Genomic DNA, 16428 nt, shown 5'->3' with positions numbered 1-16428 from the left:
AGCATGTGAATATATTCAGTTCCTCAGCAGCTCACCTGACTAAATTTACCAATTTACCAAAACCAGGAGTTGATTAATATGATGAGAACTAGAAGTAACTATATTAAACTCAGATGAGGAGAGATTAGGAGATGTTTTGAGGAAAACAGGGCTGTTAAAGCTCTGCTGTTTGTAAAATTGCTGTTTGTATTTATTGTAATGCTATTGTAGCGTTTTACTGAGCTAATAAACACTTACTTCACAGATAAGAAGCTTTTTCTTTACTGAAATTCCCACAGGTGCCTAAAACATTTGCACAATACGGTATATGTATGTATGTATGTATGTATGTATATATATATATATATATATATATATATATATATATATATATGGTATATTTTCCAAGAATGTTTTGTTCGATAAATGGGAATTAATGCTAAAGGTAACTTTGGCATATTTGTTTGTGACTCTTCCAGTTCTCTCGTTTGTTAAATATAAAGCAGAGTTGGTTTTCCTGCGTAAACAAGGCTTGGATACACACTGTTTTTACGGTTTTAACATTTCCTCAGTTCCCAGTTCAATTCAAATCCTGACTGTATACATTTTGTTAGCCTCAATATGGCATACATGCTCATTAATAATAAAGTAAGCTGCTAAAATCAACCAAAACACTTTATTTATTATTTAGAATTGGGGGAGGAACTGATATACTGTAGTAAAGCTGTTTTAATATTCATAAATGGATCTGCCATGAAAATGAAAAATTGAAATGATTCATTTTTAAATACAAAGTGGAAAAACTGCCTAGGTATTAAATTATATTTTATGCTGCCTTATCAGTACTGATATAATGTCAGTATTGTTACCACAGAGGACATTTTTTTAAACTCACCTAGAGGTTATATATATTTAAACATGCTGATGATTTTTTTTTGTTTTGTTTTGTTTTTTGCATTTTTTATAATATAACCGTTTTAAATGTCTTTATTTAGGTCATTTTGATTTTTAAGCAGCTTATTCCTAATAGTAAATGACTTTTTTCAGAGTCAACAGATCTTTGTACCCTTTCTTGTTGTTGCAATGATAAGTTGGCTGTATGTAGTTTCTGCTCTAACTTTCATTTTTCACACTTCCAGACTTGAGCCCAATCCCGTTTCACCCCTTGTCCCTATTACTTAGCGCTATCCCTCCTTTTTGCATGTTCACAGCTAGAGATAGTGTCTTGGATCTTGTTGGGTAGAGGGGTGAAGTATTCAGATTTTTTTCAGAACTGAAATCACTGGCAACATGGCTGCATTTTTTTTTTTTTTTTAAATACAATAATCACTGTATTATCATAGTTTGATGCAGATTCAATGTATAATGGCCTTTTATTCATAACATTTATACATAAATTGTAGTACATCTCTGCAACTAGCTAACTAAATTTCCTGTTCCGAATTTAAATCATGCAGCAGCTTCCAGTGTCAGAATGTAACTGTTGCACTTTAAATTCCACTTTAAATGCTGCAGCAGTTACATTTTGTCACCTGAGTGAGACTGCTGCATAACTTAAGGTGGAACAGGTAATCTAGCTTGCTAGCTGTTAGGGGTGTGCCATATCGTTAGGGCTGGCCCGAATAGCGTTTTTTGAGCTCCGGATATTCGGCACTGATTCGAAGCGAATATTCGAATATTCGTTTTTAAAAAAAGAGGTAAAAAAAGAGGTAAAAAAAAAAAAAGAAAATCACGGCCCCCTTAAGACATATTCACCCCGGATTTTTGGTGTTTTTATCCCGGATTTTTGTTTTTCACCCCATATTTTTTCTGTGTTTTTAGCCCAGATTTCTTTGTGTTTTCATCCCGGAATTTCTGCTGCCGCACACCGCGTCTTATCTGCTGCGTAAGAATAAATAAAGAAAATAAATGATGTAATTACTATTATTATTAGAAAAATAACAAACAAAAATAAACCCAAAATGTTGACAAAAATATAGTCTAACGAATAAAAAAAATAAGAAACGAAAAACTCCACAGGACCAAAGAAAATTACTAAGACATGTAATAATGAAAAAAAAAACGGAAAAAACAAATACGCGTCTGGGGATAAAAATTAAACAAACCAAACCACACTCAAAGAAATAAATGTATATATAAACAAAACAAAAGAATGGACAAAAACAACAATCCGTTAAAAAAACTCATTTAAATCCATTAAAAAACTCATTTAAAACAATCACAGGCTTTTTGCGCAGAATAATAAAAGTTTCGGTTAGTTTCAGTTTCAAATCATGAAAACAGCTCACCAAAACCTCAACCTATCCTTTATATTTGACAATATTTGATTAACTTACAGGTCCTTACTTATTTTTATTTAACTGAACTGAGTTGTAAATTATTTATAGCCTCGCGCTGAATTCATCTCCCGCTGCGAAAGAGAGAGAGAGAGAGAGAGGCGCAGCGCATTTTGCCTGATTTTAATTAACAGTACATTTGTTGGCTTTAGTAAGTTTAATAACATAAATTTTAGTATACTTGTCAGATCTTATTTATAAAAACTTTTTTTAGAAGACAGAGGTTATTCTGCGCGCAATGCCGCGCCGCTGCGCCAAGCACCACTTTGCGTGCCTGACATTTCAGAGTGCTGGACGAGATTTTAATTCATGAATTAATATATTTAATATTTTAATAAATTTGCCCTGGTGATAAGAAACGAATGCTAACATATAGCTTTATATTTCTGTGTATTTCAAATGTTTTAAGTTTTATGTAATTGACGGGCAGCACCACGCGCCAGATTGACAATGTGCTTTATTTTTCAGATATAAAAGTGAAATTCAGTTAAATAATAGCAAAGTTAACTAAAATAAATTTATGTTCAGTCAAAGTTATTTTCTCTTTTAATTTTCCATTTCAAAACTCCAGCATTTGAGTGAGAATAAGCATCTGTTGAAATTTTTAAACAGCAGAATGCCTAGTTACAGTTATTTAGTCTGTGTACTAAACATAAATATAAATCCTTATAACTGACAGAAATAAATATAACTAATAATAATTTATAGTTACAGTGCAGATTTTTAAGTATATATATTTTTTCATAGTTGATTGCTGAAGGCTCTGGGTGTGGTTTATTTTTATGTGGTAAAGATGTGATGGTATGGAGTATTTTGGAGCGCAGGGTGAGCAATCGCGCTAAGCTTTTTTCCGCCGCCAAGATAGAAACACGCCAGAAATTTACCTCAACACACATCATTTCCAGACCACCACGCCCATCGGTGTTAATATATTCCAAAGTCCAACGCTATTTTAAGGACGCGTGCAAGGCCTAAAAATAGACTGTTGACGGGTGGCAAAGCGCCACGCTACACGCCTTGCGTGGGGTGTATGATAGGGCTCTTTGTCTGTATGCGCAAAGTTTAAAAAAAGTTCATTCAGCTGCTAAAGTAACGTGCAGTAACGGGGTGTCGAAAATGGTAACGGCGTTATAGTTACAGTCATAGTAATTAGTTAGATTACTCCTTACTGAAAAAAGTAACGGCGTTAGTAACGCCGTTTATTTTAACGCCATTACTCCCAACACTGTCGTCTGGATTAAACTCCCGCTCCAGCCAATAACAGTTCAGTTCTGTCCCGCACGCAAGATATTCTGACGGGACCCGCGAGAACAGAAGTGGTTAGAGTGAGGTGGAGCTCTGGAAAGTAGAAAAAAAATGAATATCCGAATACCAAAATTAAAAACCGAATACCTACTCAACGAACGAATATCCGAATACCCGAATATTCGGGTCCAGCCCTACATATCGTATCGTACGTGATAATATCGGCAAAGATTTTGAATACCGTGAACGATATTATACCCTGGAATATCGTGCCATATCACCCAGCCCTAATTATCGCATCAGAGTACTACTTTTTTTTTGTAGTTTTTAGCAAAAGAAAAATTCACACATTATATATCTAATAGAGACAGATTATATCTATTCAGTATCATTTATTTTACTTTAATCCTGGATATATGGAGATATTTGGAGTGCATTATTATTAGTATCATGATATTCTGAATCATTAACTTCTGTTACAAATCTGATCTTTTTTTTTTTTACTCAGTTAGCCATATCATATTGCATGCAAAATAAAATCCCCCCAAAAAATTCTAATTCAGTGTTTTGTCATATCGCCAAAAGTATTGTTATCATGAAAATACCATGAAATATCGTGATATTATTTTAGAGCCATATCGCCCCCCCTAGTAGCTAATAATGCTGTGATGTTTTGTTAATTAATTCAGATTAATGACGTATCAAGTTTGTGAAGAGTTGACCCTTTTCTTAGGGGGAGGAGTTTGATGATAAAGAAATGTTCTGGGGTCTTAGAGTTGCTGAAAGGTCTAGATATAAACCTGCTAGATATTTGTCAGGGGCTTTTGCGGTCAATGGACATCAGATCACATCTTTCCGTTACTTCTAATATTGTCCTTCTAATCTAAGGCTTTTATTAGCAATGTCCAAGAAAAGTTTTCTACCTGACCATGTGTGGTGTGAACCTGGTGTGAAGTGAATTAGATGTGATTTTAAACAGGGTGGACAGTAAAACATGTAGGGCAGTAGGATTAGTAGTAAATTACCCAACAGTAGGATACTGCAGGGCCTGAATAGAGAAGCATTCTTTGGAGTTATTACTATTAGACAGCTGTTTCCAGCTGACTCTCCAGGAATCCCATTCAGAACGAGTCCAGAACTCTTCTGGATCCCCCACTAATTTCAGAGGCAGGTGTGAGAAGTCCTAAACGAAGAAAAGGATTTTGTTCAGCTGCAGACTGTGAAATCGTCACAAATGTCTTCCGTAAAACACTTACACTGATTTAGAGCAGTAAATGAGTGTCTGACAGACAGACTGTCCCGATGGCATTGCTATGTGATATTCAAACAAGTGCATAACGAATTGTATAATGTTCTTACATGCTTATGCTCAATCCTCCATCACAGATGCCAATAAATAAATGGCTGCTCTCGCCATGAGGCAAATCTCTCCTGATCTTAGTGATCTGGAGGAGTGCATAAGCTTCTGTTCCTCACTGCAGGGGAAAAGAGAGAGAGAGGAAGGGAGGCTAACTGGAGAGCAGGACTGATTGCCCTGTTCATGCTTTCGCTCTGTCAGGTGTTCCTGAGTCTTAAGTGTCTTTATATCAGTGATTCTCAAATACCGTAAATTCTAGGGATCAGTTACTACAATTTTGTACAATCCTCTCTCTTTACCTCGAAGTTGGAAATGATTATATTGTGGCAAGTTATGCTAACCATACACTAGATGACTTCTAAAAGACTCTGAAAAGACTTTTAATAGACTGAAGTTTAACACTCTGAACTCTCACATCTAAAGACAAATCACATAATTTTTACTCACAGGCTTTTCAAGATTTTCCAAAGACTGGGGATCTTGCAGGATCACTATTTGTAAGACTCTTTCTTGGATTATTTCCCATCATGCTTCTGGTGGAGTTTAACAGGAAGAGAAGCTGTTTAACAATAGAACCGCAACAGAAGCAAATTTTCGCCACAGCTGCATTTGTGTGTGCAGAGATTTGTTTAGATAAAAACTGCATAAAAGACAAATAGATAAAGACACCGCAGAATGTGGACACAACCCTGGTTGAGTGACCGGAAACGTTCCTGTGCTTGCCTTGCGGCTTTATGTAGCTCTCCTATTGGTTGTTGAAATTGTGCATGTCACTATTTGCATAAACTGTGTCTTAAGATTTACGATAATATTAAATATTAAAGTTTAATATTAAGAAAAAGACTGACTTAAACCTTAAACCAATTCTAACCACCTCACACTGAACGATTGAAATAAGGCGACCGCAAGTCAACTCTATCAAGACATTTATGGTTTTATCCCAATTTTTGGAAATTTGTCTGCAACAGTGAAATCGCTTGCAGATCGCAGTGAAGTTGTTTGCTATAAGGTCTACATTAGTCTGACCATAGACTGTGTATAGCTGGAGAGAACATCGTCTCTCTAAAGTGAAGCCACCACAGGTCGGGCAAAGTTGTGTAACCCCACCCATCCCCATAGGTTTCAATGGTAAAACAGACAACTTTCAATCACGCTTTTTTTCCCCAATATACTGTAATTCTACCTCCATTATTTACATGCAGCAGCTAGAGTAACCGCTGCTTATATTGCCATATTTTTATATCCCCACAGAATTCGTTTTTTAAAACGTTATTCAGCTCTATTCAAAAAGGTGTGGTTATTGTAAAAGGGCTGGGTTACACCTAACTGGGGTGGGACCAATGACTGTAATGGGCGGGATCATAGACTGTGTAAGCTCTGTGGAGGCAGCCCTCAGGGGCGGGGTTATTTAAATGAGTAGGCTGTCTCTCCACAGTCTTTCTCCCTCCTCTGGTCTCTACTGCGCAGACTCGGGTTTCAGGATCGCCAACATGGAGGAAAAATTTTGGCTTCATTTTCATTGAATGAATGGAAATGGCGACACAGCGTCCATCTTTTTAACAGTCTCTGAGTCTTACAAATTGTTCTGTTAATGCCTATGATTAGGAAGAACTGAGATATGCATAGCTTATCTATCTATCTGTTACAGGCCTAAAATGGGATTTCTAAAACACTTATACGTATAATTGTTTTGTATTAGTGTCTGAAAGAAAGCCAGCCACGGGAGTGGAGCACAGAGGTTGATTGTGAAAGCACTGGTGCTTTTTGGGGTGTCCTTGAACGTGGAATTAGGACCAGGTGCAAGCATCCGCCACATGTGGCAGGGCTGATAATCTTCAGCAGTAATGATGTTTCTGGCCTTCGCACTACCCTCCGTTTCCTCTACATACACACAAACACACACACACACACCCCAGAGCTTATCTGAGCCTGGGGAGGCTATGACATCACAGAGGCCAGGACCAGTAATGCACGGGAGTGTGTGTGCGTGTGCATGCAGACGCCCGGCTGTCGCGCTGGATGGGTGGTCAGCAGCACTGGGGAGAGATTATGAGCATGCTGATGATTTCTGGAATGCCTGGTTTCTTGCCTCGCAGGGCTCCTGCTCTGACTTGCTGGAGGACTTTAAGGTCTAATGCTTTCCACACTCAGAGAGAGAGTATCTACATATACAAAAAAAAACGGCTGCTGATATACAGAACGAATTATTAGCTAATTAGCTAATAGCTAATTAATAGCTAGAGCAGCAGTCAAGAGGAAAGCTTGTTTACAGGCATGTGTCTGACATAGAAAACAATGAATGAGTTCAGTCTGGAAAGTCTCATGGAGTGATCCCAGCTCCTTAAGACTGCACTGATATTGATCCTGAGCTTAGGGTCTAGAGCTGACTGCTGAAAGTGTTCTGCTCAACAAGTAGAGGCTGAACATACACACAAACACACAACCAATTAACACTTATCTGCTCTCCCTTTTTCCTGTGCAGAGATTTGGGCACCACTGATCAATGACTCTTTAGGCAGTTTCAGTTCTGTAGCTGGTTTGCTTTGGTCCAAATCAGTTACTGTATTTTTCAAACTATAAGGCGCACTTAAAATCCACACAGAGGCTGGAGCAGTTTTTGTATTAACCGCTAACTGCACGAAACGCTAACTTGTTGACAAGTATATTAGACAGTAGCCTGCACGTTTACTGTGTTAAAACAAGCTTAGGGGGAAGAACTGCAAGCTACTATCTATCGAGTAGGATTTACCCCCTAATTTAGCCACTAATGCTAATGCTGCTGCACCTAGCTTTAGTGGAAATCTGGAAATCTAAGCTTACTGTAAATAAATGGAAGCACTTAACTCATAAAAATAAGGTTTTCAGGAGAGAAATTTGTGTAGATTAACATCCAGCACTTTTTTAGTTTTTTTTTAAGTATTACAGTTTTTTGTTTTTTTACTTTGCTTAGCTTTACTTAGCTTAGTTAGCTGTTAGTTGGCGAGACCTGCTGAATTAGAAGGTAAACATGGCGACACCCCTGTTCCTTACTAGTGTCTCATAAATGCACCTTATACTTCAGTGCATCATAAGTATGAAAATAGACAAGAAAATAGATGTGTATTGACAGTGCACCTTAATAATAAACTGGTGCGCCTTATAGTGTGAAAAATACAGTAATGAATTTTTTTAACCACATCAAAATGCATTAAAACCAAATAAACATATGTAAAAATATTCTATCTGCTTATTGATCAGACCTGTTGACGGCGGGAGCAAAGAAATACAGCAAGAAAGTCTGTGTTCTGAATTAGTGCATATTTCTGTGCAATTTAACATGAAGCAACAACAGAGTTGGCATTGGTTCATCATAGCTGTAGTAATATATGTAGGGAAATTCCACGACTACCACAACTACATCTACAGAATGCATTTAGGTAAAACATCCCATGTTGTGTCGGATCAAGGTCAGATAATGTTCTCACCACAAACAGAAAACAATCCAGAGTTTATTCTAGACTGGACCAAGAGCATTTCCCTGCAATGATCTTGATTGATTGCGATTGTTCAGTCTGCATCCAGGTGCACTTATTGTATTCACACCTGCACAAACAAATCACACCAAGTGTGAAAATTACCCAGACTCAACTTGCAGCTGTGAACATGCCTATAGTGTTTATTTGTGCTTCAATAGCCTTGTAAAAATTTATTTGACATTAAGTGGCATTCATTCATTCAATTTTGCTCCTCTTAATCACTATTAACTTGTTTAAGTTGTTTAAGCACAAAATGTTTTGAGCACAGTAGTACTGTATGTAACAGTTAATAGCCTGGGCTCACTGTTTCCAGCATGTGCAGCTCTGTGGGATATGGAAAAACATGAATCGGGCTATAAAAGGTGTTGGGTGCTGCATTACGCTGCACTGTATCATCTTACACACCCTCATCAGTCACCGTGAGGAACTGGAGATGGCCAAAAATATGCCTCGTTATCACTGTCTCCAGGGAATCTGAGTGCATGCCACTCCCTGATCCCCAGCAGAGTGTGTGTATATATGTGTATGTGTGTATATATGTTTAGAAGTGTGTCAAAATGGGCAGGTCCTTGGCTAATAATGCTGTGCTTCACTCAGACTGCTGTGCAACACAGGATGAAGATACAGTACCATTTTTGGACTGGAGTTAGTCTCTCTCTCTCTCTCTCTCTTTCATATGATGCTCCCTCTCCCTCCCTCCCTCCCTCTCTCTTTCCCTGCTTGCCTCAACTTCTCTCCATCCCACAGTATTTCAGGGCAAGTTGTCACTGCTAGGATTATGGGTCATTATTGTATTCCCATATCTCCTCTTCCTCAGGCTCCATATCCCTGCAGTATTTGGGCTCTCCTCCTGCTCAGCCATTGCGGTGTCTAGTACGGCTAAGCCCCTCCTTTCTTAAGCCTCTATTAACTCCCCTATTGGCCCAGGAGTAGGGAGCTAGTGGCTCTCAGGCGCTCAACCTAAACTAAGTGACTTGCTTTTTTTTACGCTGAGAGGAAGAAATTGACCCACTTTTCAGGTGAAGGATCATTCCTTCCTTTCTGCAAACTTCATTTCCTCCTCTTCCACAACTAACTTTGCGTCTTTTGTGTCTCGTAACTCTTGCAGAAGGGGTCCAGTGGAACCTGAAGAATATCCAGGGCAGTCCTGGACTGGACACAGGGACCCTCCTGCCCACTATCCAGGCTCACAATCAGCCTACCATCCCAATTACCCAACTCGCCCACTGGACCCTCGACCAGGAGACCCAGGATTCTACCACCCAACTCCTCAACAAAGAGGACCCCTACGACAAGACGTACCCCCCTCACCCCCTGTGCCTCTACGAGCCCCTCGCTATGACACCATGAACCGCGGAGGTTTCAGGAACACCAGCCCAGAGCGCTTTGCCTACACCGAAGGAAGACCCACTGACCCCAGACAGAAGAACGCCATGACTGCCGCCGTTTAGACACGACCCCACCGTAAATGCGGTTACCTCACACTGCAGCCTTTCCTGAACAGTTTATGCACTCAAACGTCTGCTTTCCCTGCTCCTCACCCAAGGTCACATCTCCGAGTGCTGACATCACATTCCTGACTGCTCCGCCAAGATAATGTCAAATGGAGCACAAGTCCTCCTGACCTCCTCTCACCCCTGCCGGCCCAGAAGGGCCGAAAGCTTCTCCAAATCTGTGGCTCCACCACAATGGTGGTGGAATGTACTGTACTGTATGTATGAACTTACATGTGTCTACTTCAAAGCCAAGCTCGACTGTAGATTAATGACGAGATGTCTCCTTCTCCCACGGCGCCGCACGAGGACGTGGTGCCTGAGGGAGCTGTGGCTTGGACGCCTGTCCAGATGACAGACAGGATTTAAAGCCATTCCAGAAAGACTTCCGAATTCTTTGGCTCAGGCTAGAATGCACAGTATGGACAGAAATGTGAAGCAAGCGGTCAGGAAGAGCAGTGGAAGGCTCACAGTGTAGATTATTGTGCTGTTATAGCTGTGTTTAAAGGAGAACTCTGGTATAAAGTGCATTTGGGGTGTACTGAAACAAAATTACGAGTACTAACCTTTGCAGACAGCATTCTGGAATACAGAACTTCTCCAGTTTCTCCAAACAGTTTTTAGAATGGGTGCTATAGGGGCATATTTTTACCCGCTGCAGAGAAATCGCTTTTTCACTGTTTCCACTGCTAACAAAATGAGACATTATGAACTTTAAAAGTGCAGAAGTTTATTTAAATAGTCTGTTTATATCAAGTAGCACTACTTTTTGTTCTCTGGACACCACTATCTTAAAGTTAAGTCCTGAGAACTAGCTAAGTGCTACTATTTAAAAAATCTTCCAACACCATTTTAAAAGTTCTCAGTGCCTCGTTTTAAATGTATAGGCTCTTCGAATTCTATTTTGAGCTTGTCAGCAGTGGAAAAAGTATGCCCCTATAGCACCTATTCTAAAACCTGTTTAGAGAAACAAAAAAAAGGTCAATATTTTGGAATGCTGTCTGCAAACTAAGGTTGGATATTCAACAAAGGTTAGTACTCCCACTTATGTTTCAGTGCATCCAAAGTCCATTTTACACTAGAGTTCTCCTAGTGTAAAAGCACATACCAGGGGTCACCAGGCCTGATCCTGACTAACTAACTTCCTGCAGATCCCAAATCATCCTCAATCCCAAATATAAAACAACCCGTTCAACTGATCAAACATTCCTGAATGCAGTAATTAGACGCTTTAAGTAGGATTGACTAGAAGTTGGAGCTGAAATCTGCTGGAAGGTGGTTCTCCAAGAGCAAGGATCAAGACTTCTGCCATATACAGGACAGCGACATCACAGCACATATCTACTGTCCTGAGGGTGGAAGGATCTTTTTAGCTTGTGTGTGTTTCCATAATCTATAAGTCACTGCATGTTTTTATTATTTTACAGTACCATCTTATTGCAAGCACTAACTTATGACGATTACATTTATTCATATTCATACATATTCATACATATACATTATGCTTATTACTATTAGGAACACTGACATTTGAATGAGCAGTTTGAAATAATAATGAAAGTGAAGGTACGCCACTATATATATTTTTTGTTTGTTTAAGTGAAGTTTTAAAACAGGGCAAGATGAAAGAAGAGTTTTTTTGTGTGTGTTTGGTCAGGAGAGGGAATCCACAGAAGCTTTGCCACATGATGAGAGGAAGATTGAGACGTTTCTCACACACCTTTCAGACGGTGATGAATTTCTGTTGTTTTGTTGTCGAGTTTTTTTCTTCATATCTGTATGTAAATGTACATGATGTCCAGCTCCGTCAGTGTTCGATTCACTCGTGTAACAGCTGCACACTTTGAATGTATGTTTGACCGACACTCTCTGCATTCAGAGACCAGCTAGACCAATGCAATTCCACTGGTGTGTTCTGTAGTAGATATGCATCATTTTAATCTCCATAGCTAGCTAATAAAAAGCATTTGTTATGATAATAAAAAATGATATTGCTGGTCTCAGCAAGAGCATGAGCCATTAATACTGTACACAGCCCTTTTTTATTAACCTCTTTTATAACACCTCTTTATTAAAAATGTATTTGAAAACATGCTCTGTGTTTGTGTTCCTCACAGCGTTTCTGCAAATGAAAGTCTCTTTAGCTTGTAATAAATAGCAGAGGGAATACAAGACTTACATGCTTTCCTGCGTGGAACGTTTTCAACACAATTTCATCTCTCGAAACCCTAGAAAGAGGAGGAAAAAAAAAGAAATTATACCTCTGTAATAATAGATAGGCCCAAACTAACATCCCCATAATTATCAATTAAGATGGAGAGATATGCATCTATGATTACGGGCCAATTTTTAAATTTCTGATGAAACTTGGCTGATTGGAGAATTAAGAGTTGCATTGTGATAATTACTAAGGGCGTGAAGCATGTTATCTGCTACTGTTTAATTAGCGGCTCAGCACTCTGGCCCGGAAAACATTGAGGTGGAGGGAAAAAAGAAAGAAAAGAAAAACTCTCCTCTTTGGGTGTGCCTGACAGCGTTCACATATCGCTACATCCTGGTTCAGATTGTCTGCATTTAGATGCAATAAAGACTGGAAACAGAATAACTACTGTAAATGCATCATTAACTGCAGATTACTCCCTTAAGTCAGAACTGATAACCTTATTAATGTGGGTTTGCACAGTAATGCACATTCTATACAAAAGGGATGCACAATATATTATTATACGCTGCCTGGCCAAGAAAAGAAATCGCCACTAAAAAAAAGGGCACTCATTCTCTGTGGCATTGTTTCGTTAAGCTTCTGCAATGTCACAAGATTTATTTTAATCCAGTGTTGCATTCATTTTTTTTTTTACCAAGATCTTCAATGCAGCAGCATTGATGATGGTAGAGTCTGACCACTGCACAAAGCAGCTCTTCTCCATCCAGCACATCCCAAAGATTCTCAATGAGGTTAAGGTCTGGACTCTGTGGTGAACAATCCATCGCAGGGCAGACAGACAAACAAACAAACCCATTCACTCACTCACTCACACCTCAGCAATCTCAACCAATATCCAATTAGCCTGAATGTGCCATTTGGACTGTGGGAAGAAATCGGAGCACCTGGAGGAAACCCACGCACACGGGACACAAGGTTCTCCAACTTGCAAACTTCACACAGAAAGACTCGGGCCACCCCAACCAGCAATCGAACCCAGGCTGTCTTGCTGTGAGGCATCAGCGCTACCCAGCACTGCGCCACCGTGCTGCCCTATAGAATGACTATTTGTTTACATATTCAGGAAAAATGAAGACTTGTATAACACGGCCATTTTATTTTGTCAAATCCAATAGGTAAAAGTATTTACCTATTTACTTACTATTTTTCTTTTTAGGTTTGAGGGTGCATTGTGTCAGTCTCAGTTTGAAACTAATCTATGTTGGAGAAATATTTCTAAAAGTTATAGTATGTTCTCACTATTTACAATGGTATGATATTTTTTGGCTTTTTTAATCCCAAAGGAGGAATTTAAGTAAAAAGAAAATAAAAGTAAACCTAGTTTTGAACCATTTCTTTGTCATCTGTAGTTTCATTTTTAGTAAGGGGGGAAAAATCGGTTAAAATCAAAAATCGGATTTTTTTTTCTAATATTCTTTTTTAGGCCATATCGCCCAGCTCTACATCAAACTAAATATATTTTCATATCGCACAGCCCATTGTAACATATATCAGTGATCCAGTGTAGCACGTTAAGATTTAACACAAACTTTTAACCCCTCCACCCCCCAAATTCTTTACACAGTTTTGTACTGAAGTCTGATGTACAAATCAATAGATTTGATTCAGGACTCTTCTTCACTCAGCTGTAGGTTTGTTTATGAGCCCAAATCAAGCTATTTTTTCTTCTTTGTTTATTTGTTTCTGGCTTTTTATTGTTGTTGCAGTGAGGAGGAGGCAGCGCTGATGGAAGGTGGGGGGTTTAGCGTTTTCATTCATACTGAAAGAGAACTGGTGTAATTGCTTCATTTTCCAGCACTCCCAGAATCCGTTGGCGGTGTGTAATTATTGCAAGTTATTATTAGGCAAAGTTTTAATTAGCAACCAAGGCCAGAGTAATTACACTTTTCCTTTTGATGTAGCTGCTCGCACACAATCATGGTTGTCAGGGAGAAAAGGACATTTAAGGTTCCAGTGTTTTCTGTGACGCACACACTTCTGATTTGCTGAATGTGCCAGTTTTTGTGGTGGACACATTACTACTTTTTCCTAACTCAGAACTCACTGACTTAAGCGAAGTTGTAAATTATGTAACACAAGCCGTTAATGCAGTAGGTAAAATTCGATTGGATGCCAAAAACGATGGAGATTTATTGCACATCTGAGCAATTCTAATAAAACTATACAACTGTGTTACACAACTTTGGAACTTCAAAATATCTGAGAACACGGTGCTGTCCCTAGTTCCAGTTTAAGGATTTGTATCTTGTGTTTTTTTGGCTTAGTGAGTTTCTGGAACATTTGGGAGTTTGGAGGGGGTGTTCCACAGAGAGCTGTTAGATTCTGTGTCAGTGGAAATGTACTCTGGATTGGACGTGATTGAGCGTGCAAGTGTGTGAACGAGAGCTACGGTGCTGATTTATGAAGGGTGTGACGGAAAACTCTCGATCCGTTTCCTCCCAGGCCTCTGTCGGAGCTTTAGGGCTTAACACCAGCGCAGAAAACACACACTGTCTTTCCACAGCTCATGCCGGATTACCCTGCCAATCCTGCTGTTTTACAGTAGCCACAGTTAACATCTTTAACACGGAGTGTTAGTAATACTGCACGTGTTCCACTAATTGTTTTAGTAGCAGAGTACAAGAGCGCCGGCATCCCAAAAGAGTAAGTTCTAGAGGAGTCGTGTGAGAAATTGAGTCATTTTCTTTTTGTGTTTTCTCACTGTCTCTCATTCTCGCGCTCTCTCACTGACTGAGACCCTGGTGGCATGGGAGTTCTGAAAGGAAGTCTGGTCACGCTGTTGGCCCTGTAGCGCGCCAATGTCAAGCTTGCAGGAGTGTGAACTAGTGCTGACAGCAGCCGAAGCAACTCCCCAAGCCTCAGCCTCGCAGATTTATACCTCGTGAAGGTCACTGGCAGCGTGTATTAAGATAGCAGGCTTTGCCCTATTAAAGCGCAGTTGCATCTGGGCAGTATAAATTCCATTTCCTGTCCCCGTATCAGTCTAATGATGCCTGGAAACACTGCAGCAGCTGCTTCCCCTCTCGATACGTGCCTGCTCCTTCCCCTTATAACCCGAGCTTACAGTACGGAGATAGAGAGAGAGGGAGCTGTGGTTTGAGGTTTTCTAGGCAAGCATTTGAGAGCACACACACAGGCTGCTCTTTGTCTCCTGAGGCTGCCCCACATTCCTGGGACCACTGTGCTTCTTTACTTCCTGTGTGCCAGAAGGCCGGATGCCAGAGGTCCCATGATGCAGGTTCAACCAGGGGTTCCCCAGGGTCTGTGTCAAAGCCTAACCCACGTAACTGCCTCGCTGAAGGATCGTCGAATATTCTTTCATACACGTTGTGTTATCAGGCCCCTCCACGCTTAGGAGATCAGAGGCGAAAATACAATACCTCTCAAGCGTTTGTGTGTGTGTGTGTGTGTGTGTACAGCCTCAGAGCATCAGTGTCTGCGCCCGAGCTGAGCTCGCTTTCATCACGTTTCACCCTCATCATCAAACAGTGTTATTTGTGACGGGATCAATTTGTTGCGCAAAGCTGATTGCTCGAAAGTCTCGCCGGTACATTTCTCTCTTCTCCTCGAATGTGAAGGAACGGGAACAAATTCACTTGTATTTAGAAATCAAGCCAGATCGACCCTGCTTTGCTCCTGACTCACTTCTTCTCTTGCTGCTTTTCCTCACCACCCTTCACCCTGTTTCTCCCTCTGATTGTAGTGTTGATAATCTGACTGTTTTTCTGGAATTGAGTTTGGAGGAAAGCGGTCCAAATAGTTCCAAGCTCTTTGCAAGAGCAGAATAATGAGGCTGCAAGCAGTGGCAGCTTCATGCATTTCAAATGGAAGAGGAGGACTTACTTATTTGAGGTCTTACTTTGTTTGGATTTGGGTTTTTTTTCTCCCATTTCACTTTTTTAGGATGTGAAATGAGATTGTTACCTGTGGTTTTCCTTTTTTGGTATATTTTACAAACTGTGATTAGACCTTATCCACTGAAGGTAAAGGGCTGAACTGTAGATAATACCACACAGTTGCAAACCTGAAGTTGACGAATCATCTGTTTCAGGATTCTGTCAGCTGAATCAATAGCTGAATAGGACGCTGCATGCCTAAAGGTGCCCAAGGTTGTAGTCCAAGCCATGGACTGGAGACACAGGTTTACAGGTTTATGCTTTGCATCCCAACCACTCGCTTTAATTGTACTGTTCAACATCTGTCCACAGAGCTCAGTGTCTTGTTTCCTCCAGCAGGCATCTTCACAACGTTCCTGCCGAGAAAACGTTCCTTTTTTCAG

The 16428-nt window shown here is 39.9% G+C and overlaps 1 protein-coding gene across 8 annotated transcripts in view; it reads left to right on the top strand.

Annotated features, from left to right (window-relative positions):
- pard3bb (par-3 family cell polarity regulator beta b) overlaps positions 1-12017 on the top strand; it is a 367820-nt gene extending 355803 nt beyond the window's left edge. For 7 of the 8 annotated variants that reach the window (XM_022680245.2, XM_022680244.2, XM_022680247.2 and 4 more), the window contains one exon: positions 9541-11441. In XM_022680245.2, the coding sequence (XP_022535966.2) occupies positions 9541-9883 (343 nt within the window). In that variant the 3' untranslated portion in view covers positions 9884-11441. Of the gene's footprint in view, positions 1-9540; positions 11442-11582 lie in introns of those variants that run through there. The other variant, XM_022680248.2, reaches the window with a different exon arrangement.
- The last annotated feature ends 4411 nt before the right edge of the window (positions 12018-16428 follow it).

This window comes from Astyanax mexicanus, chromosome 11 (genome assembly GCF_023375975.1).
Source record: "Astyanax mexicanus isolate ESR-SI-001 chromosome 11, AstMex3_surface, whole genome shotgun sequence".
NCBI lineage: Eukaryota > Metazoa > Chordata > Actinopteri > Characiformes > Acestrorhamphidae > Astyanax > Astyanax mexicanus.
The sequence above is the reverse complement of the archived record's forward strand: the minus strand, read 5'-3'. Positions and strand labels throughout refer to the sequence as shown.